This window comes from Geotrypetes seraphini, chromosome 1 (genome assembly GCF_902459505.1).
Source record: "Geotrypetes seraphini chromosome 1, aGeoSer1.1, whole genome shotgun sequence".
Taxonomy (NCBI): domain Eukaryota; kingdom Metazoa; phylum Chordata; class Amphibia; order Gymnophiona; family Dermophiidae; genus Geotrypetes; species Geotrypetes seraphini.
In genome coordinates this window covers 505,493,047-505,514,694 of record NC_047084.1, presented here as the reverse complement: position 1 = coordinate 505,514,694, position 21,648 = coordinate 505,493,047, and the positions used below count along the sequence as shown (strand labels likewise).

Sequence of the window (21,648 nt, the reverse complement as noted above, 5' to 3'; positions counted from 1 at the left end):
AGGAAGTTTATGGTTCGCTTCATCTACGACTCGTTTGAGCTTACCTCTCGCGCATCTGCCATGGCGGTGGCTATGCGCCGTTTAGCATGGCTGAGAGTCTCTGACCTGGACATTAACCATCAGGACCGCCTGGCCAACGCACCTTGTCTGGGTGATGAACTCTTCGGAGAGTCCCTGGACTCGACCACCCAGAAGCTCTCAGCACATGAGACCAGGTGGGACACTCTGATCAAACCTAAAAAGAAGACTCCGCCTGCCCGTCCCTACAGACAACAGTCTTCTTACCAACGCAGGTTCTTGGCCAGACCTCTCAACCAGCCTCAACAACAGTCTCGCCACCAGCATCAGCCTCAAGCTCGCCCGCAGACTCAGCCTGCCAAGCCTCTTCCTCCATCAAAACCGTCTCAACCCTTTTGACTCCTTTCTCCAGAGCATAGCCAGTCTCCCCCCATCGCTACCTCTCCCTCAACCTATCGGAGGACGTCTTCAACTTTTCCTCAGCCGTTGGGAGGTCATCACTTCGGACCAGTGGGTCCTCAACATCATTCGCCACCGCTACTCTCAACTTCCAGACTCTTCCACCAGACCATCCTCCCGTAGAGTCTGCTTCTCACTCCTCCCAAACCCCCCTCCTCCTGAGGGAGGTCCAATCCCTCCTTCTTCTCAATGCCATCGAAGAGATGCCTCCGGACCAAAGGGGTCAGGGATTCTACTCCCGCTACTTCCTGGTTCCCAAAAAAACAGGAGACCTTCGGCCCATCCTCGATCTCTGGGACCTCAACAAGTGTCTGGTCAAAGAGAAGTTCAGAATGCTCTCCCTGGCCACGCTTTACCCGCTTCTCTCTCACCACGACTGGCTATGCTCCCTAGACCTCAAGGAGGCCTACACTCACATACCAATCAATCCGACTTCACGTCGCTATCTACGGTTTCAGATACAGCACCATCACTATCAGTACAAAGTGCTACCCTATGGCCTCGCATCATCACCCAGGGTGTTCACCAAGTGCCTTATTGTGGTGGCGGCCTTCCTCGGGTCTCACGACCTTCAGGTGTTCCCCTACTTGGACGATTGGCTGGTGAAAGCACCTACGTCTCTGCTTGTGCTACAAGCCACTCAACACACCATCTCATTCCTCCATCTCCTGGGGTTCGAGATCAACTACCCCAAGTCGCATCTGCTTCCCACACAGCGACTTCAGTTCATTGGAGCAGTTCTCGACACCACTCTAATGAGGGCATTTCTCCCCACCGACCGCCATCGAACCCTGCTCCACCTCTGCCGTCAGGTGCTCCTTCATCACTCCATTCCAGCTCGGCAGATGATGATCCTCCTGGGCCATATGGCCTCGACGGTCCATGTACTTCCTCTGGCGCGACTCCACCTCAGTGGACTCTAGCCAACCAATGGTCACAGACCACAGATCCTCTTTCTCATCCCATCTCTGTGACATCGTCTCTTCAGCAATCTCTTCGCTGGTGGTTGAACTCCTCCAATCTTTCCAGGGGTCTACTCTTTCATCTACCCCCTCACTCCATGATCATAACCACAGATGCCTCCCCCTATGCGTGGGGAGCTCACCTGGGAGATCTTCGCACCCAGGGACTCTGGACCCCTCAGGAGCGTCAACATCACATCAATTTCCTGGAACTCAGGGCCATGTTCTATGCTCTCAGGGCCTTCCAGCACCTTCTCTACCCACAGGTTCTTCTCCTGTGCACAGACAACCAAGTCGCCATGTACTACATACACAAACAAGGCGGCACCGGATCTCCCCTCCTTTGTCAGGAGGCCATCCGCATCTGGACCTGGGCCACGGCCCGCAGTCTCTTCTTCAAGGCTGTCTACATCCAGGGCAAACAGAACTCCCTGGCCAACAATCTCAGCCGCATCCTTCAGCCTCACGAGTGGACTCTGGATCCTCCCACACTCCGCTCCATCTTTGCTCGCTGGGGCACTCCTCAGGTGGACCTCTTTGCAGCTCCTCACAACCATCAGCTGCCCCAGTTCTGTTCCAGACTCTTCTCTCCTCATCGTCTGGCCCCGGATGCATTCCTGCTCGACTAGACGGATCGGTTCCTCTATGCCTTTCCTCCACTGCCTCTGATGTTGCGGACATTGTCCAAACTCCGCAGGGACAGAGCCAACATGATTCTCATCGCTCCTCGGTGGCCTCGCCAACACTGGTTCTCCCTCCTGCTCCAGCTCAGATCCAGGGAGCCCATTCCTCTTCCTGTGTTTCCTACTCTACTTACACAGCAGCATCAGTCTCTACTACATCCCAATCTGTCCTCGCTCCATCTGACAGCTTGGTTTCTCTCGGGCTGACCTCTCCAGCTAATCTGTCTCAGCCTGTCCGTCGTATTCTGGATGCCTCCAGGAAACCGGCCACCCTCTAATGTTACCATCAGAAGTGGACCCGGTTCTCCTCTTGGTGTCTGCTTCATCATCACGATCCCGCCTCATTGGCGGTGGATACTGTACTGGACTATTTGCTCTCTCTCTCTCCGACGCTGGCCTGAAGTCGACCTCAATCAGAGTCCACCTCGGTGCCATCACTGTGTTTCATGAGCCTATCCTCGGAAAACCTCTTACGGCTCATCCCCTGGTTTCCCGGTTCATGAGAGGCTTCTTCAATGTCAAACCACCTCTGAAGCCGCCTCCAGTCGTCTGGGACCTGAATGGTTTTATCAGCCCTCATGAAACCTCCGTTTGAGCCTCTTGCCACAACTTCACTCAAATTTCTGACATGGAAGGTGCTTTTCCTCATTGCCATCACCTCTGCCAGGAGGGTTAGTGAGCTGCATGCACTGGTTGCCGACCCGCCTTTCACTGTTTTTCACCATGACAAGGTGGTTCTGCGTACCCATCTGAAATTCCTCCCCAAGGTGGTCTCGGACTTTCATCTCAACCAGTCCATTGTGTTGCCTGTCTTTTTCCCTAAACCCCATTCTCATCCTGGGGAACAGGCATTGCACACGCTGGACTGTAAGCGTGCCTTTGCTTACTACCTTGACCGTACCAGGGCGCACCGCTCATCTCCTCAGCTCTTTTTGTCCTTCGACCCTAACCGTCTAGGTCGTCCTGTCTCTAAACGGACGCTTTCCAACTGGCTTGCTGCCTGCATTGCGTTCTGTTATGCTCGGGCCGATCTTTCACTGGAAGGTGCTGTCACGGCCCACAGGGTCAGAGCTATGGCTGCTTCTGTGGCTTTCCTCCGTTCCACGCCCATCGAGGAAATCTGCAAGGCTGCCACTTGGTCCTCAGTTCACACGTTCACTACTCACTACTGTCTACTGATGGGATGGGCACTTCGGCCAATCTGTGTTACACAATTTATTTTCCTAATGGCCAACCATCCCTCCTCCCTCTCTGTTAGCTTGGAGGTCACCCATGCGTTAAGAATATGCTGCCTGCTTGTCCTGGGATAAAGCACAGTTACTTACCGTAACAGGTGTTATCCAGGGACAGCAGGCAGATATTCTTACGTCCCACCCTCCTCCCCGGGTTGGCTTCTTAGCTGGCTTATCTTAACTGGGGACCACGCACTCCTCCGTCGGGCGGGAAGGCACTCGCGCATGCGCGGTGCAGCCAACTAGAACTTTCTAGTAAAAAGGGTCCGTACCGGGACTCCGTCGGTGACGTCACCCATGCGTTAAGAATATCTGCCTGCTGTCCCTGGATAACACCTGTTACGGTAAGTAACTGTGCTTTTCAGTAATCTAATCTCAGTATCACAGATGCATGGATTTAAATGGCCAGATCTTTCTGGTCTGATAAAGATCTTAGTCTCACAAATATTTTAAAAACATAAGAATTGCCATACTGGGAAAGACCAAAGGGTCCAAGTCCAGTATCCTGTTTCCATCAGTGGCCAACCCATGTCCCAAGTACCTAGCTAGATCCCAAGTAGTAAAACAGATCTTATTCTGCCTATCCTAGGAATAAGCAGTGGATTTCCCCAAGTCATCTCAATGGGTCTATGGACTTCTCTTTTAGGAAATTTATCCAAACTTTAATTGAGTTCACTTAACAAATGACCATACTTGATCCTGGAATTCCCAATTTATTATTTAGCCAGGCCCTTAAATTTATTCATGGATTTTGGTGGGGGTTCCCCCTCCCCTCCCCTCCCTTCCCCCCAGTAATAACATAAGCAGTGCCTTTGTTGGGTCAGACCAGAGGTCCATCATGCCCAGCAGTCCGCTCACGTGGTGGCCCATCAGGTCCAGGACCTGTATAGTAATCTATCTATACCCTTCTATCCCCTTTTCCTTCAGGAAATTATCTAATCCTTTCTTAAACCCCAATACTGTACTCTGTCCTATCACACCCTCTGGAAGCCCATTTCAGGTGTCCACCACCCTTTGGGTGAAGAACTTCCTAGCATTGTTTCTGAATCTGTCCCCTTAATTTTTCCGAATGCCCTCTCGTTCTTGTAGTTTTCGAAAGTGTGAAGAATCTGTCCCTCTCCACTTTCTCTATGCCCTTCATGATCTTATAGGTCTCTATCATGTCCCCTCTAAGTCTCTGCTTTTCCAGGGAAAAGAGCCTAAGTTTCTCTAACCTTTCAGCATATGAAAGGTTTTCCATACCTTTTTATCAGTCGCGTCGTTCTCCTCTGAACCCTCTCAAGTATCTCCATATCCTTACTAAGGTACAGAGACCAATATTGGATGTGGTACTCCAGATGCGGGCGCACCATCGCCCGATACAATGGTAGGATAATTTCTTTCGTTCTGGTTGTAATACCTTTCTTGATAATATCTAGCATTCTGTTCGCCTTCTTAGAGGCCGCTGCGTACTGTTCCGACAGCTTCATTGTCTTGTCCACTAGTGCCCCCAAGTCCTTTTCTAGGCTACTTTCACCCATTACCAGCCCTCCCATCGTATAGCTGTACATCGGGTTCCTGTTTCCTACATACAAGACTTTACATTTCTCTACATTAAACTTCATCTGCCACCTTTTCGCCCACTCTCCTAGTTTTGTTCAGGTCCCTTTATAAATATTCACAGTCCTCTTTAGTCCTAACTCTAGTAAATAGTTTGGTGTCGTCTGTGAATTTTACTACTTCACACTTCGTCCCCGTTTCTAGATCATTTATAAATACATTGAACAGCAGCGGTCCGAGTATCGACCCCTGAGGAACACCACTCCTGACCCTCCTCCAGTCAGAGTAGTGGCCCTTCACTCCCACCCTTTGCCTCCTACCTGCCAACCAATTTCCGATCCATCTATGTACGTCGTCTTCCACCCTATGGTTCTTCAGTTTCTGCAGTAGGCGTTTATGAGGTACCTTGTCAAAGGCTTTTTGGAAATCCAAGTATACCTTATCCAGTACTGGTTTTAAAAAGTCTGATTACTCTGGTTCTATGTAGACTACATATAATAGCGTTTTCATCTTCTGTATTTTTTCTTTTTTTATAGTTGGCAAACCTTGATTTGTTGTCTGTGCAAGTTAGATTTCTGAAGATGCATTGCTTGGGAGGCATTCTGAGAACTGGTAGAGATGGGCAGCTGTTTCAAATGAATGTCATTCACTTATAAGGACATGTTATATTTGCATATAGTGCTCGCTTTTCTTGGCGTGCACACACTGGATAGAAAAAGCATTCTTTAAGAAAAGGGCACAGTATATGCAAATAGGATGCCCTCCCTTAATGACATTCATATCTAATTGAATGAAACCCACAAAGATAAATTTTATGGGTGCCTATCCCTAATTACTGGGGGAATATTGCCAGAAAAAGATCAGTCTTATAACAGCTGACTGACTTGTAACTACAGGTGTGCACAACACACAAATATTAGATTAGGAGCCATACAAAACTCAAAGTGCCCCCTTACAGACATTCTGCACTTTGAACCTCAGGAAAACGAGCAAGAGATTGACCCTTAATGCCACAGAAAAATGCAAATCCAGCAAAAACAAAAACTCAGTGTAAATGGTGACGTTCAAGATGCAGGCTTATTTAAAAATATACAAATTAAAAATCCACATAAAATATCTAGGACCCAATGAGTATTCCTCATGCGCTTAGTTACAATTCACTACTGTTTAGTTTTAATCCATGTGTTTCTATCGGGACTTTTAGGACCCTGAGTAAGATATTATCGAAACATGGACCCTGTTGGGTCCCTATCTCCCAACGTTTTGGGTCCTAGATATATTTTATGTATACTATTAATTTGTGTATGTGTGTATATGTGTATGTGTATGTATATTGGCCACCATGAACTGAATTCTGTAAACGGTGCTCATATTTTGGTGCCATTGATTCTGAATACTTTAAACTTTTTCTTCAGGATGGTAGTGCTCCCTATGCCTCAAGATATATAGGATCCATGGTTGCTGATGTTCATCGTACACTGGTGTATGGGGGAGTTTTCTTGTACCCAGCTAATGAGAAGAGTCCAAAAGGAAAGGTACAGATGATCAGCTTTTAAAAGATTCTTATCTGCATGCTCCATTTTACATTGACTGAATTGGCAACATGCTGGATTATTCAAGAAAGTAGAATCTTAAATATCCTGGAATAAAGCACAGTTACTTACCGTAACAGGTGTTATCCAGGGACAGCAGGCAGACATTCTCACAACCCACCCACCTCCCCGGGTTGGCTTCTTAGCTGGCTTATCTTAACTGAGGGACTGCACGCTTACGTCAGGCGGGAAGGCACATGCGCATGTGTGGTGCGGGCTATCGCAAACTTTCTAAGGACTTAAAGTGGCAATGTACTTTTAAAGTGGTCCATACAGGGGCTTCGTCAGTGACGTCACCCATCAGTGAGAATATCTGCCTGCTGTCCCTGGATAACACCTGTTATGGTAAGTAACTGTTTTATCCCAGGACAAGCAGTCAGCATATTATCACTGATAGGTGGCCTCCAAGCTAACAAGAATTGGATGGTGGGAGTATTGGCCTTTAGGAAAATAAACTTTAATACAGACTGGCTGAAGTGCCCATCCCATCTGGAGAAAGAATCCAGCCAATAGTGAGAAGTGAATGTATGAACTGAGGACCAGGTGACAGCTTTACAGATTTCTTCAATGGGAGTAGATCTAAGGAAAACAGAACCTGCCATAGCTCTAATTTTGTGGGCTGTGACATGATTCTCCAGTGCTATTCCAGTCTAAGCATAACAGAACGAGATACAGGCAGTCAGCCAGCCAGTTAGAAATATCTACTATAGGCTTAGTAGATAAAGACAGACTGTTCACCCTCTCCAAGGTAGGGAGAACGAGAAGGCACTCCCTAAAGTTGAAAGGGGATAGATTCCATACAAATGTAAGGAAATTCTTCTTCACCCAGAGTGGTGGAAAACTGGAATGCTCTTCCAGATTCTGTTATAGGGGAAAAAACCCTCCAGGGTTTCAAGACGGTTGGACAAGTTCCTGCTAAACTGGAACATACGCAGGTGAGGCTGGACTCATTTAGAGCACTGGTCTTTGACCTGAGGGCCACTGCGTGAGCGGACTGCTGGGCAGGATGGACCACTGGTCTGACCCAGCAGCAGCAATTATGTTCTTATTCTCTTGGAAACAGGATGTCCCAACTTGTTTGGATTTTTATCACAGTATTTTTTATCATTGTACTTTTTAAATTGAATTTTCATGGTTTTAAATGTCAGTGTTTAATAAATTATCTCCAAAACATCTGTATCCACAGTTTTTGTTTTTATTTTCATCGGTGGATTGTTTTCACTGTGGATCATTGGGTTTCCCCATTTTTCTTTGTTGTACTTAACATTGAAAAGACCTTTCGTAAATCTGGAGACCAGAGGATGAGCAGTGAGAGGCTTTCCCTCAACTGGGACGTGAAAAGCTGTAATAGCGCTGAGATGGACTCTGCAATAACCCCTTGTGGAAAGGGGGTTTTGATGAGCCAGTTTTCCAAGTTTGGAAAAACTTGAAGACCATGGATACGGAGGGCTGCAGCCACCACCACTGAACTGGGGGATGAGGCGAGTCCGAAAGGAAGAACTCTGTATTGTAGATGAAGATTCCTCACCCGAAATCTTAAATATTTGTGAGAGGCTGGATGAATCGGGATATGAGTGTAAGCCTCTGAGAGCCAGAGAGCATAGCCAATCCCCCTGATTCACCAGGGAAAACAAAGTTGGTAAAGATAGCATCCGAAACTTTTCTTTGACTAGAAATTTGTTGAGAGCTCTGAGGTCCAGAATGGGTCGCATATCCCCTGTCTTCTTTGGGACTAGAAAATAACAGGAATAAAAGCCCGTGTCCTGCTGGTTCAAGGTAACCTCCGACAGCTCGAAGGCAAAGAGCCTGAGCTTCCTGAAGAAGAAGGGGAAGTTGTGACGAATTGGAAGGACACTCTCTTGGAAAGAGATCAGGAGGCACTTGAAGAAAGTGAAGTGAGTATCCCTCCCGAAGGATGGTGAGAACCCAGAGATCTGAGGTGATCATCTCCCACTGGTGATAAAAATGGTGAAGACGACCTCCGTGGGCAGAAGAGAAGTCTGATGGAGGGAGGTTAGTATGCTCAGACTGGGAATGTCAAAAAGACTGAGCTGATTTAACCGCAGCAGGAGTCTGAGCTTTCTGCTGTCGTTGTTGCTGTGGAGGTCGTCTAGGCGGAGGCCTGGAGAAAGCTGGTGTCGTTTTTTTGAGGATAACGACGTGGTGGATATTTGTATGGCTGAGCAGGAGCAGTCTTAGGCTTCAGCCTAATCATGGAAGCAAAAGAGCGCTCATGTTCAGAGAGGCGCTTTGTAGCAGCTTCAATGGAATCATCAAAGTTCATTTCCCTGCAAGGCAAGTTTGCTAGACGGTCCTGCAAATTGGGATCCATGCAAACAATGCGCAGCCAAGCGAGGCGACACATGGCTACTGCAAAAGCAGAAACTCGAGAGCGCAAAGGCATATGTGGCTTGCAGCATGAAGAGTTGAAGTTGTGACAGTTAGAATAATTTGAATTCTGGAAGACGCTGTTCCTCAAGAGCCGGATAAAACTTGGGCATTATTTTGAGGAAGTGATTAAAATAAGCAGTGAAAATATAATTGAGAATTCTATTTGCCATCATGGAATTCTAATAAAGCCTACGGCCAAACTTGTCCATTGTACGGCCCTCCCTGCCTGGAGGGACCGCAGCATAAAGCTTAGATGGTTGAGCTTTCTTTAATGAAGATTCCACAACCAAGGACTGGTGAGATTATTGGGATTTCTCAAATCCCTTACAAGGTACAGTGCGATACCTGGATTCCAACTTAGATGGTATGGCCATAATAGAATAAGGGGTTTCCATATTCCTGAGGAAAGTTTTGCTTTAAGACAGGAGTCATAGGAAGCCTCAAGGTCTCCTTGGGTGGATGAGGTAACTCCATGTCGGCCAAGTACTCAGGAGTGTACTTGGAATCAGAGTGAAGATCCAGCTGAAGAGCTTTCCCCATGTCAAAGACAAATCTCGCAAATGAGGCAGACTTCGAGGTAGATGGACCCTCAGGAAAAGGACAGCAAGACTTAGGAGCCACTGAATAGGAAGGAGAGGCCTCTCTGGAATATTGAGAAGGAGGCTCAGAATCCAGCATAGTCACCGAAGAAGCTCTACTATCTGTGACAGGAGGAGTCGAAGAGTGCTTGCACTTAAGAAGCCTCAAGTGTGAAGTCCCCGGGGTCCGAGGAACAGAGTGGTTCGAGGCAAGAGGAGAAGGCTCCCTCAGAAGCGGTCTCGATGGAGGAGTCTTCGACCTGGATGGACTTTGAGGAGAAGCAGCCGGTGGAAAAGCCTTGTGAGACCGAGACTTATGTTTAGGTTTTGAAGAAGTCTCGACGGCCATTGATAAACGAGGCATAGGAGACTCAGTATCCGAAGAAGGAGAGGTCTTTTGCTTGAGAGAAGACTCAGGACCTCGCTTGGAAGCAAGATGCCTCAAATGCCTCGATCGAGGCTCAGGAGAGTCTGTCCCAGGACGAGGCGAAGACTCACTGGATGATAAGCGACAAAACTTCTGAGGCTTGCCTTGAGGTGCTTCAACAGGAGGTTCAGGCTGGCTCGTAGGAAGCAGGGTCGAGGCCGGGAGTTGAGCCATGACAGAGGAAATCTGAGTGGTCAGAATGGCTGTCAACATGTCCTTGAACATAGGCACCGAGATGAAAGGATCAGGTCTCTAAGGTGCAGCAGTGCGCTCCAAAGAGGGCAACCTCGAGGATGAAAATTCCATATGTTTGGAGGCACGCTTAGCTGGAGGTCTCAAAGAGGCTGGCAGGACCGTAGGCACGGCCTGAGATGCCTGAGACTCTGGAGGCTTCTTAGGAAGGGTACCTGAAGGAGAAACAGGAGACTTACCCACAGATGAAGACTTTAAAGGGACAGCAGCCGAGGCCGAAGAGGTCAAGGCAACCACGGGTGTCGGGGTCGAGATCTTGGAAGTCGAGGTTGTCCCTGAAACCGAGGTCAAGGCCCTTTCAGCAGACTGCTCCATAGTGCCAAATAGTTGAAGAATTTTAGCACGGTGTCTGCGAAGGGCTCGAGGTTGAAGGGTAGCACAGCGCGAACAAGTGTCGGGGCAATGTTCAGGATCCAGGTAAACAATACACCAACGATGAGGGTCTGTGAGTGAAATTACCCTGCCGCATTGGCTACATTTTTTGAACCTGGTAAGAGGCCGGGACATAAAAAAAGATGACCGACGAAAGAACCACCAGCCGAAAAAGAAACAAAACTTAGGTTGTGGTGTTTTGTTTTTTTTAAAGAAAAGATAAAGAACACATGAGCACAGCGACTAAAAAATAAATAACAAAGCTGCGGTGCGAGAAGACAACGAAGAGCTGCAGAGCTGAAGTGAACAGGCTCCACGGAAAACGTTGAACTGAGGTACCTCACAGGAGACGCGCGCAGCACTCATAAGATCTTACAAAGATCTTCAAGCAAGTCTGCTTGTGAAGCTATCCGCTGCAGGGCTCTGTCGGTGATGTCACCCACCTGTTGAATATGCTGCCTGCTTGTCCTGGGATAATTCGAGGCTACTACGGCTGGCCCAGAAGGTGGATGGAAGCTTTCTGGGTCAGCTGGGGTGGCCCCACATTCCAGGTAACACCCAGCTAACGCCAGCAATGAAGAGCCCTCTGACTTCTGCACTCTCCCACTGCCTGTCAGGGACTCGAGTCTATACAAGGCCTGGCACTGGCACTAGCTTAACTTGACGCAGAGCCTTCAAGTCTGTCCAATCATGAGGCCCTGTTGGTACTGCCCCTCTGATGCAAATGTGTCAGTGGGTGGGGCCAACAGGACCTTCCCAAGCGTATGGACGTGAAGGCTCTTCGTTGAAGTTGGGGCTGGGCCCAACACGGAATCCAGATTCCAGGTCAGGCAATGGTAGGGTATCAGAAGGAGACGGGTTAAATGCTGGACTTACTGGTGTGGGGGGGGGGTGGGAGGAGAGGGAGCAATGTTGGATTGAGGGATGTGGGGAAATGGAGAGAGTTGGTAAGGTTGGATGAATGGGTGTAGAGAAATGCTGGACATGGATGGAAGAGAAGGGATATGCTTCTTATAGGATGGAGAGGAAGAAAGAGGAGGGAATGCACATGGATAGAGAAGAGGGAAGGGGAACTGAAGGGAAAGGGAAGATATGCACATGAGGAAGAAGATGCATATGGATAAAGTGGAATGGAAGGAAATAGAGAGGAAATGCACACGACTGGAAAGGAAAAGATGCATGTGGATGAAGAGAGGGGCATGAACTTGGGGCACAGAAGGGAATTAAAAGGGAGAATTGTTGGGCATGAGAGTGTGTGAGTCAGAGAGGGAAAGAGATGGTGCACATAGGGAAAGGAAGAAAGGAAAATTGTTGGTCATAGAGGGAGAAATAATTCTGTCTAAAAAAAATAGCCCACCTCCTGTTTCAGCATTGGAACACCTTGTAAATTTAATCTTAAAAGCCAAATTTAAATTCCAACAATAGCCCACCCCACAGAATTTGCAGTAACTGACACTACTACTCTCTCCATCCCCCCCCCCCTGCAACCACACAGAAAAAGCAGGATATAAAGTCCCATCCTCAACCTTTTCTCACAGTTCTGGTGCTGGGTCATTGCCAGTGCAGGGTCTTGAGCATGCACTAATACTCAAGCCTTTGAGCATGCGTAAGTGCTCAAGGCCCTACACCAGCGGAGAGATAAAGAGATGGGGTGGGGAAGTGGAGGAGCGCATTGTTGTGGGGAAGTAGAGTGGCGTAAAGAGATTTTGCCTCCATTAATAGCCCACACTAGATTTCAGGAAAACACCCTGATTCTAGTAATTACCCAGGTGGCTATCTAGTAAAACAATTGCCACTGTACACAAATGTGTCTTCAGAAGTTTCTTAAGCTATTGTATTTTGAACTTCTCTGTACTGGTAAAACAAGCAGATTGGGCTGTAATTGGTTTTGCTATGTCACCAGATCTGACAAATACAATACATATTCTGTGGGTTACAAAAGATAGAAACATAGAAAGTAACGGCAGATAAGGGCCAAGGCCCATCCAGTCTGCCCACACCAATGACCCTCCCTTACCTCTCTCTGTGAAGAGATCCCACGTATTGATCCCATTTAGTCTTAATCAGGCACGCTGCTGGCCTCAATTACCTGTATCGGAAGACCATTCCATCGATCCACCACCCTCTCGGTGAAGAAGTATTTCCTGGTGTCGCTATGCAATTCCCCTCCCCTGATTTTCCACGGATGCCCTCGTGTTGTCGTGGGTTCCTTGAAAAAGAAGATATCCTCCTCCACCTCGATACAGCGCGTGAGGTATTTGAACGTCTCGATCATGTCTCCCCTCTCCCTGCGTTCCTCTAGTGTGTAGAGCTGCAATTTATTCAGCCGTTTCTCATACGGGAAATCCCTGAGTCATGAGACCATCTGGGTGGCCATTCGCTGGACCGACTCAAGTCTCAGCACATCTTTGCGGTAATGTGGCCTCCAGAATTGTACACAGTATTCCAGATGGGGTCTCACCATGGACCTATATAATGGCATTATGGCTTATGGCTAACAAAACTCCTGCGTATGCAACCTATGATTTGTCTGGCCTTAGATGAAGCTTTCTCCACTTGATTAGCAGTCTTCATGTCCTCACTGATGATCACCCCTAAGTCTCGTTTCGCTACAGTTCTCTCTAGGATCTCACCATTAAGAGTGTAAGTCTTGCATAGATTTTTGTTGCCAAGGTGCATGACCTTGCATTTTTTGGCATTGAAACTTAGTTGCCAGGTCCTGGACCAATGCTCCAGTAGGAGAAGGTTGTGCGTCATACTGTCTGTCATTGATTTAATGTCAGGCCCTGTTGTGCTCTTGCCTACTATATTGCATAGTTTGGCGTCATCGGCGAATAACGTTAATTTACCTTGAAGCCCCTTAGCCAAGTCCCTTATGAAGATGTTGAATAAGATCGGGCCCAAGACTGAGCCCTGCGGTACTCCACTGATCACCTCTGTCGTTTTGGAGGGGGTGCCATTCACCACCACCCTCTGAAGTCTATCTCCAAGCCAGTCCCCCACCCCACTGGACGAAGGAGATTCACTGGACATAGTGTACCTAGACTTCAGTAAAGCTTTTGACAGCGTCCCACACCGCAGACTGTTAAACAAGATGAAATCGATGGGGTTAGGAGAGACTCTAACGGCATGGGTCAATGATTGGCTGAGTGGCAGACTTCAGAGGGTGATGGTTAACGGTACTTTCTCTGAGACATCGGAGGTGACCAGCGGGGTGCCGCAGGGCTCGGTCTTGGGTCCGCTCCTCTTCAACATATTCATAGGAGATCTGACTCAAGGGCTTCAAGGTAAAGTAACATTATTCGCCGACGCCGCCAAACTATATAATATGGTAAGTGAGAGCAATTTACAAGATAGTATGGCGCAGGACCTGCGTACATTGGAATGCTAGTCCTCAACCTGTCAACTGGGCTTCAATGCTGGGAAGTGTAAGGTCATGCACCTAAGTAGCAGAAACCCGTGCAGAACTTATACCTTGAACAGGGAGACCTTGACCAGGACTTCAGCGGAACGAGATTTAGGAGTAATCATTAGTGCAGACATGAAATCTGCCAATCAGGTGGAGAAGGCTTCCTCAAGGGCAAGGCAGATGCTGGGTTGCATCCGTAGAAGTTTCGTCAGCAGAAAGCCTGCTGTCATAATGCCATTGTACAGGACCATGGTGAGACCTCATCTGGAATACTGCGTGCAATTCTGGAAGCCACATTACCGCAAAGACGTGCAGAGGGTCGAGTCGGTCCAAAGGATGGCCACCAGAATGGTCTCAGGGCTTAAAGGTCTCTCGTACGAAGCAAGACTAAACAATTTGCAGCTCTACACTCTCGAGGAACGCAGGGAGAGGGGAGACATGATTGAGACGTTTAAATACGTCAACGGACGTATAGAAGTGGAAGATAACATTTTCCTTCTCAGAGGCCCCTCAACCATAAGAGGGCACCTGCTCAAACTCAAGGGCGGGAAATTTCACGGCGACACCAGGAAGTATTTCTTCACGGAGCGAGTGATTGATCAATGGAACAAGCTTCCAGTACAGGTAATCGAGGCCAGCAGCGTGCCAGATTTTAAGAATAAATGGGATGCCCATGTGGGATCCCTACGTGGGTCAGGGCAAAACATTGGCTAATCTTAAGGGGAGGGTCTATAGAGTGGGCAGACTTGATGGGCCTTGGCCCTTTTCTGCCGTCATGTTTCTATGTTTCTAATGTATCACCCAAACCTATAGAGCTCATCTTGCTCAACAACCTGCGGTGAGGTACGCTGTCGAATGCTTTGCTGAAATCCAAGTACACGACGTCTAGGCACTCTCCAATATCCAGCTTCCCCGTCACCCAGTCAAAGAAGCTGATCAGGTTGGATTGACAGGACCTCCCCTTTGTAAACCCATGTTGACGGGGATCTTGTAGATTCCCCTCGTTCAGGATCGTATCCAATTGGCGTTTGATTAGTGTTTCCATTTTAGTTTGCTCACTATTGATGTGAGACTCACTTGTCTGTAGTTCGCAGCTTCCGTCCTGCATCCTTTTTTGTGGAGTGGAATGACATTAGCCGTTTTCCAGTCTAGCGGGACTCTTCCTGTGTTAAGGGAGAGATTGAAGAGTGTGGATAGCGGTTTCGCCAAGGTGTCACTTAACTCCCTGAGTACCCTGGGGTGTAGGTTGTCTGGCCCCATCGCTTTGTCAACCTTGAGTTTGGATACTACTGGGCGTAAACTCGAAATTGCAAAACGGGTCTACCAAGCTATCCCCTGTCGGTAGCTGAGGGCCGGATCCCGGCGCCTCATGGGTGAAGACTGAGCAAAAGTATTCATTTAAAAGTTTAGCTTTTTCAGAGTCCGATTCTACATAGTTCCTGTCTGGTTTCCTAAGGCGTACTATCCCTCCTGTGTTCCTGTTTCTGTCACTAACATACCTAAAGAATGATTTATCGCCCTTTTTGATGTTCTTTGCTAGATTCTCCTCCATCTGGAATTTGGCCTCTCTGACTGCCGTTTTGACGGCTCTTGACTTGGCCAGATAGTCTTCCCTGGAGTCGTGCTTCCCTGAATGTTTGTAGGAGATGAATGCTCTTTTCTGCTCTTTATGAGGTTTGAGATCTCCGCAGAGAACCACTGCAGTTTATTTTTTCTTAAGTCATTTACTTACTGATTTTATAAATCGGTTTGTTGCTTCTTGTATGGTAGTTTTCAGTGTTGACCACATTTCCTCTACATTATCTGTCTCTGCTTGGTTTTGCAGTGACTGATGGATGAAATCCCCCATGTTCTCGAAGTTGGTGTCCTTGAAGCTGAGGACCTTGGTTAATGTGTTAGATTTGGGTGAAACCTTTTCTGAGATTGAACCACACCATGTTGTGGTCACTGGAGGCCAACGTGTCTCCCACCGAGACCTCTGTGACACTTTCTCCGTTGGTAAGTATCAGGTCTAGAATTGCCTGGCCCTAGTTGGCTCCAAAACCATTTGCTTGAGTCTTGCTTCCTTTATAGAGTTTAATAGCCTTCTGCTGATGCCGGTCGCAGAGGAAAGTGTGTTCCAATTCACATCAGGCATATTAAAGTCACCCAACAATACTGTGTCCTCACGCAAGGTGATACTCTGTCTTCGATTAATTCCATATCTAGGTCATCCTGTTGTCTTGGAGGTCTGTATATTATGCCAAGGTACAGGCATTTGTCTTTTCCCCTGGCCAAATTTACCCAAAGGGATTCCCCTGTGTACCTAACGTCTGTGATTCTGGTAACTTTGATGTCATCTTTGGCATATAGTGCTACCCCTCCTCCCATTTTGCCCTCCCTGTCTTGGTGAAGCAAATTGTAACCCGGTATGACCATGTCCCACCCATGGGAGTCTGTGAGCTAGGTCTCGGATATCGCCACCACATCTAGGTCGGCGTCCCTCATTTCCGTCTCTAATTCCAGAATCTTGTTGCCCAAACTGTGGGCATTGACGTCCATAGCCCTCCAAATCTTAAATTTGTTATGGCTATGTGGTGATATTCCCGATTGAGCTACATCGACTCTTTTAGTATTGTTTGCAATGTGTGTATTCCCCCTAGACCCTGAATCACAGTGTGAACTTACCCCGGCCTCTGAAATGTGAGTACCCCTCCCCGGACTCAGAAATGTGAGTAGCCCCCCAGACCCAGACTTGGAAATGTGTGTTAACGCCTTAGACCCCGACCCAGAATTCCAATGTGTATATACCTCAGACCTGAAATAGTATTGGCAGCTTACCAAACCAGGTAGGTTATTTGTGCCTGTACCCTCCCCCAACTTACCTAGTTTAAAGCCCTATGGAGTAGGCGGGCTAGTCGGTGTCCAAAGACGTTCTTCCCTCTGCTGGACAGATGTAGCCCATCTGGTCCCTGTAGTCCTTGTAGTGCCTCTCCATGGTTCAGGAATCCGAAGTTCATCTCCTTGCACCATCCTTGCAGCCAGTCGTTAGTCCTCTGGATGTGATCCTCTCTGGCTCTTCCCTTGCCCCTTACTGGAAGGATCGAGGAGAACACAACCTGTGCATCCAACCTCCTCAGCTTCTCACCCAGGGCTCCAAAGTCCTCAGGTATGCTCTCCGGGGTGTTCCTGGCGGTGTCATTGGTTCCGACATGGATAAGAAGCATGGGGAAGTGGTATTGGGGCCTGATGAGTCTCTGTCCAAGCAAGCGGTTACATCCCGGATCCTGGCCCCTGGTAAACAGCAGACCTCTCTCGATTGAATATCTGGTCTGCAGATTGGTCCCTCAGTGCCCCTCAGCAGTGAATCCCCAATAACCACCACTCTATGCTTCTTAGGGGGGGGGGGGGCTGACCTGATGCCTCTGGGACCGGAACCTCCTGCTGGACCTCTTCCTGTTCCTCATTGTCAGCTCCTTCCTGAAGCAGCTGGAATCTGTTCCTCAATGTGATTTGCGGGGTTGATGTAGAACTGCCCTGTGTGTGAGAAAGAGAGACAGAATAAGAGGAAGGTTTTCTGTGTTTGCCTGTGGAGGAGGTTACCAGCTGCCAGGAGTCAGCGTCGTCAGCCTCTTCCTGAATTCCGATTGTTGGTCTCAAGGTTGCAGGTTTGGTAGTTTTGGGCATCCTGAGGATGGTCTTGTCTGGTTCCTGTTCGGTGATCTGGGACAGTTCCTGGATGACTTCATCGATGAAAGCCTCGTCGTCCCGGATGCTTCTTAAGCGCATGACCTCCTCCTTCAGGCTCCTCAGCTCCTGTAAAAGGCTGTCATCTAGTTGGTCCATCACTTCTGTCTGTGTAGAAACTGTAGTCATTTTTGTGGGGATGGCCTCGGTCTGTACAGAGACCTCTGTGCTCCGTCCCAGCTCTCCCTCCATCTCCGTGGCCACCCCCTCGATCCCTTTGGTGACTGGACCGCCTGCCTTGATTGTAGTCCTATTGCTTCTGGTTCTATCTGCCTTTTTTTTTTTTTTTTAATAAGATATTTGTAAGTTATTTAATCGGGTATTTGTTAGTTGACACACAGTTGAAGGTTAGTAGGATAAACTTAGAAAATGACGGCAGAAAAGGGCCATAGCCCATCAAGTCTGCCCACTCCAACAACCCTCCCCCAATGCTACCCTCGTAGGGATCCGATGTGGGCATCCCATTTATTCTTAAAATCTCGTATGCTGCTGGCTACGATCACCTGCTCCGGGAGCTCGTTCTAATGGTCCACCACTCTTTCAGTGAAGAAGTACTTCCTGGTATTCCCATGAAATTTCCCCCCCCCTGATTTTCAGCGGATGTCCCCTTGTGGACGAGGGTCCTTTTAGAAGGAAAACGTCGTCTTCCACCTCTATGCGACCAGTGATGTACTTAAATGTCTCTATCATATCTCCCCTCTCCCGACGTTCTTCGAGAGAGTATAGCCGCAACTTGTGCAGCCTGTCTTCATACGAGAGATCCTTGAGCCCCAGGATCATCCTGGTGGCCATTCGCTGAACCGACTCAACTCTCAGCACATCCTTACTGTAGTGCGACCTCCAGAATTGCACACAGTACTCCAGATGAGGTCTCACCATGCTTCTGTACAACGGCATAATGACCTCTGGCTTCCGGCTAACAAAGCTTCTACGGATACATCCCAGCATTTGTCTAGCCTTAGATGAAGCCTTCTCCACTTGATTGGCTGATTTCATGTCTCCACTAATGATCACCCCCAAATCCCGCTCTGCTGTAGTCCTGGACAAGGTTTCACCATTCAGTGTGTATGTTCTACACGGATTATTGTTACCAAGGTGCATGACCTTGCATTTTTTCGCATTGAAGCCCAGCTGCCAGGTTGTGGACCAATGTTCCAGTAAAAGCAGGTCCTGCTTCATGCTGTCAGACAAATCATTTTTACTTGCGGTGTCACACAGTATTACATAATTTGGCATCGTTGGCGAATAATGCTATTTTACCTTGAAGCCCCTGAGTCATGTCTCCTATAAATATGTTGAAAAGGATCGGGCCCAAGACTGATCCCTGCGGCATTCCACTGGTCACCCTCGACGTTTTAGAGAGGGTACCGTTAACCAACACCCTCTGAAGTCTCCCACTTAGCCAGTCGTCGACCCATGCAGTTAGTGTTTCACCTAATCCCATTGATTTCATCTTGCGGTGGGGGATGCTGTCAAAAGCTTTACTGAAGTCCCAAGTACACGACATCTAGGGACTCTCCCAGGTCCAGCCTCCTAGTTACCCAGTTAAAGAAGCTGATAAGATTGGATTGGCATGGAGGTTGTCAGCTAATTGTTAGTTAAGACTGCCTGTTTGTTAGTTAGTTAGGAAGGTCTGCCAATTAAATGGGTTGCAAGTTTGAGGATAGGGTGGCTGGTAAGGTCTGCCTGTTTAGTTTGGAAAATCTGTCTGCAAGTTTGACTGTTGGAAAGATGGGTAGAAGGTTAAAAGATGGATTTGAAATTAAGTAGCTAGTTATAGAAAGTTATAGAAGTTAGTGATAGAAGGTTATAGAGGGACAGGGAAAGTTTGAAAGATGGGTTAAAGGTTAATTTGCTAGTTATCAGTGCAGGTGATTGTACTCTGCCTTGTTATGCATTTGGATCGTACGTTGGCAGTTATACGGAGGCCCTTCGCAAAGGCGCTCTCGCTAAGGCGAGCCGCCGCGCGCTGAACGGCTGTGTGCCGTTGGCTCGCCCCCTTTTATGGGGGAGATCGGCTGTGATGTCGGGAGGTGGGCGGAGTTACAACCCGCCTCGTCCCCTCTCCGTGTCCCGATCTGCTGTGCTTCCTCCGCTCCCCTTAATGCAGTCCTCTGCCTCTCCGACTGCGTTCTGCTCACCTCTGCTCCTCTCTCCCACTGCCTCCGATCACCTCCACTCCTCTCTCCCACTGCCTCCGATCACCTCTGATCCTCTCTCCCACTGACTCCGCCTCTCTGTAAGCTTTTCTGCTCCTCTCTGCCCTTGCCGCTATCTCAGCCTGCAAGCAGTCTCACTTACCACGTGCTTGCCTGCAATCTCCCTCGGCTGGTCTAGCGTTTGGGATTATCTGCTGGTTTTCCCCCTTTTATGAGGCCATTTGAATGGTCTGACAAGTTCATTAAGGGCTCTTCTGTAGACCTGGAGTTCAAAAAGTCAGTCTGTTTTTCAAAAATTATATGCACACCAAATATGCATGAAGTTTGCATTCAGTTGAGGCCATGCATGCACATTTATCTCATGTATATTCATTATGAATATCTGGAAAAACAGACTGGCTTAGAGTTCTGAGGATTGGGTTGAAAACTGCTATAAACTTACTTGGACATACTGCTTAACTTTGATCTTGTCAATCTACAAGAACATATTTCAGCTAAAATGATCCAATACATAAATTTTCCATAATATTGCCCGAGGACCACAACCATTTAGCATTACTCAGTGGCAGTATCTAGATCATGGCTGCTGTTGAATATCTAGACAGAGCAGCTCATTGATACTGGTGCTGAAAATTTCCACTATATGAAATATGTGACCATCTGTAGACTATCCTGACACTATCTGGATAGTGATGCTTCAGATATTGTAAAGAGAACCTTTTAAGAACTCTTAAAACCTGGCCCACAAGGAAAAATAGCAAACGTGGTATTTATCAAATGTTTAGAGAATGTCTGCTCTTAAGGCCGCCAGCTTTGTGGTTGCTAAGCATCCCCAGTATTGAGCAGGCTCCTTCATTGCATTCAGGAAGGGTAATTTTTTGTTCAGCTTGGCATCCCAGTCATTTTTGAAACATAAGATTGTTTACAAGTAGACAAAAGTGCTAATCAGAGCTTTAAATGTCTTGTCTTCATTTTGCAGTTGAGACTTTTATATGAGTGTAATCCCATGGCATATGTAATAGAAAAGGCCGGGGGCATGGCCACAACAGGAGCTGAGGCCGTGCTGGATGTGATTCCTGACAACATCCACCAGAGGGTGCCTGTTGTTCTGGGCTCTCCAGAGGAGGTGCTGGAATATAGTAGAATTTATAAGAAACATCACAAGTGAGGACAGGCAAATACTTCCGGCAACCTGGACCAAAGACGAAACTGTGAAATGCTTCTGTGCAAAAGCTTCATTCCATTGCTTGCACTCTCTCCTCTCAAGATAAAGAAAATGTAAAATCTAAAATATAAGCCTTATGAATAAAAAAAAGCAGCATTTTTTCTATGAAAACTTTGACTTATTTTATTTTTTATGCAACAAATTCACCTTGTAAGTAAACACTTTTCAAAGAATTGTTTCAAAAGACATTAGAAAATGTGAAGAATCTATAGAGGTTTGTAGTTTCTCTGCTGTTAAATACTCTTACTTGTATAGCTCAAGATGGTCAGTTTTACAGTGCAATTTCAAAAATTTGAAACTTGCTGAAAACATGTAACCAATAGAGTGTAACTTCTGCCCTGTAACTGCAATAATAGTAAAAATGTTCTTTTGCAGGGTTTATTAATCCAGTTTTATTTATTTTAATAAAGAAGAATAGTGAGAGGTATTGGGTTCTGTCAAACCAACTGCAAAGTCTGTATCCCTTTTCTAAGTTATTTTTCAACAATATCCACTACACCTTTACTATTATAATAGAAATACAGTGGAACCTTGGTTTACGAGCATAATTCGGTCCAGAAGCATGCTTGTAAACCAAATTGCTCGTATATCAAAGCAAGTTTCCCCAGAGGAAGTACGGGAAAC

General features: G+C 47.4%; 1 protein-coding gene across 1 annotated transcript in view; it reads left to right on the top strand.

Moving 5' to 3' along the window:
- LOC117352024 (fructose-1,6-bisphosphatase 1-like) overlaps positions 1-21,447 on the top strand; it is a 53,583-nt gene extending 32,136 nt beyond the window's left edge. Inside the window, exons 6-7 of the mRNA XM_033928007.1 lie at positions 6,309-6,428; positions 20,779-21,447. Of these exons, the coding sequence (XP_033783898.1) occupies positions 6,309-6,428; positions 20,779-20,967 (309 nt within the window). The 3' untranslated portion in view covers positions 20,968-21,447. The remainder of the gene's footprint in view (positions 1-6,308; positions 6,429-20,778) is intronic.
- The last annotated feature ends 201 nt before the right edge of the window (positions 21,448-21,648 follow it).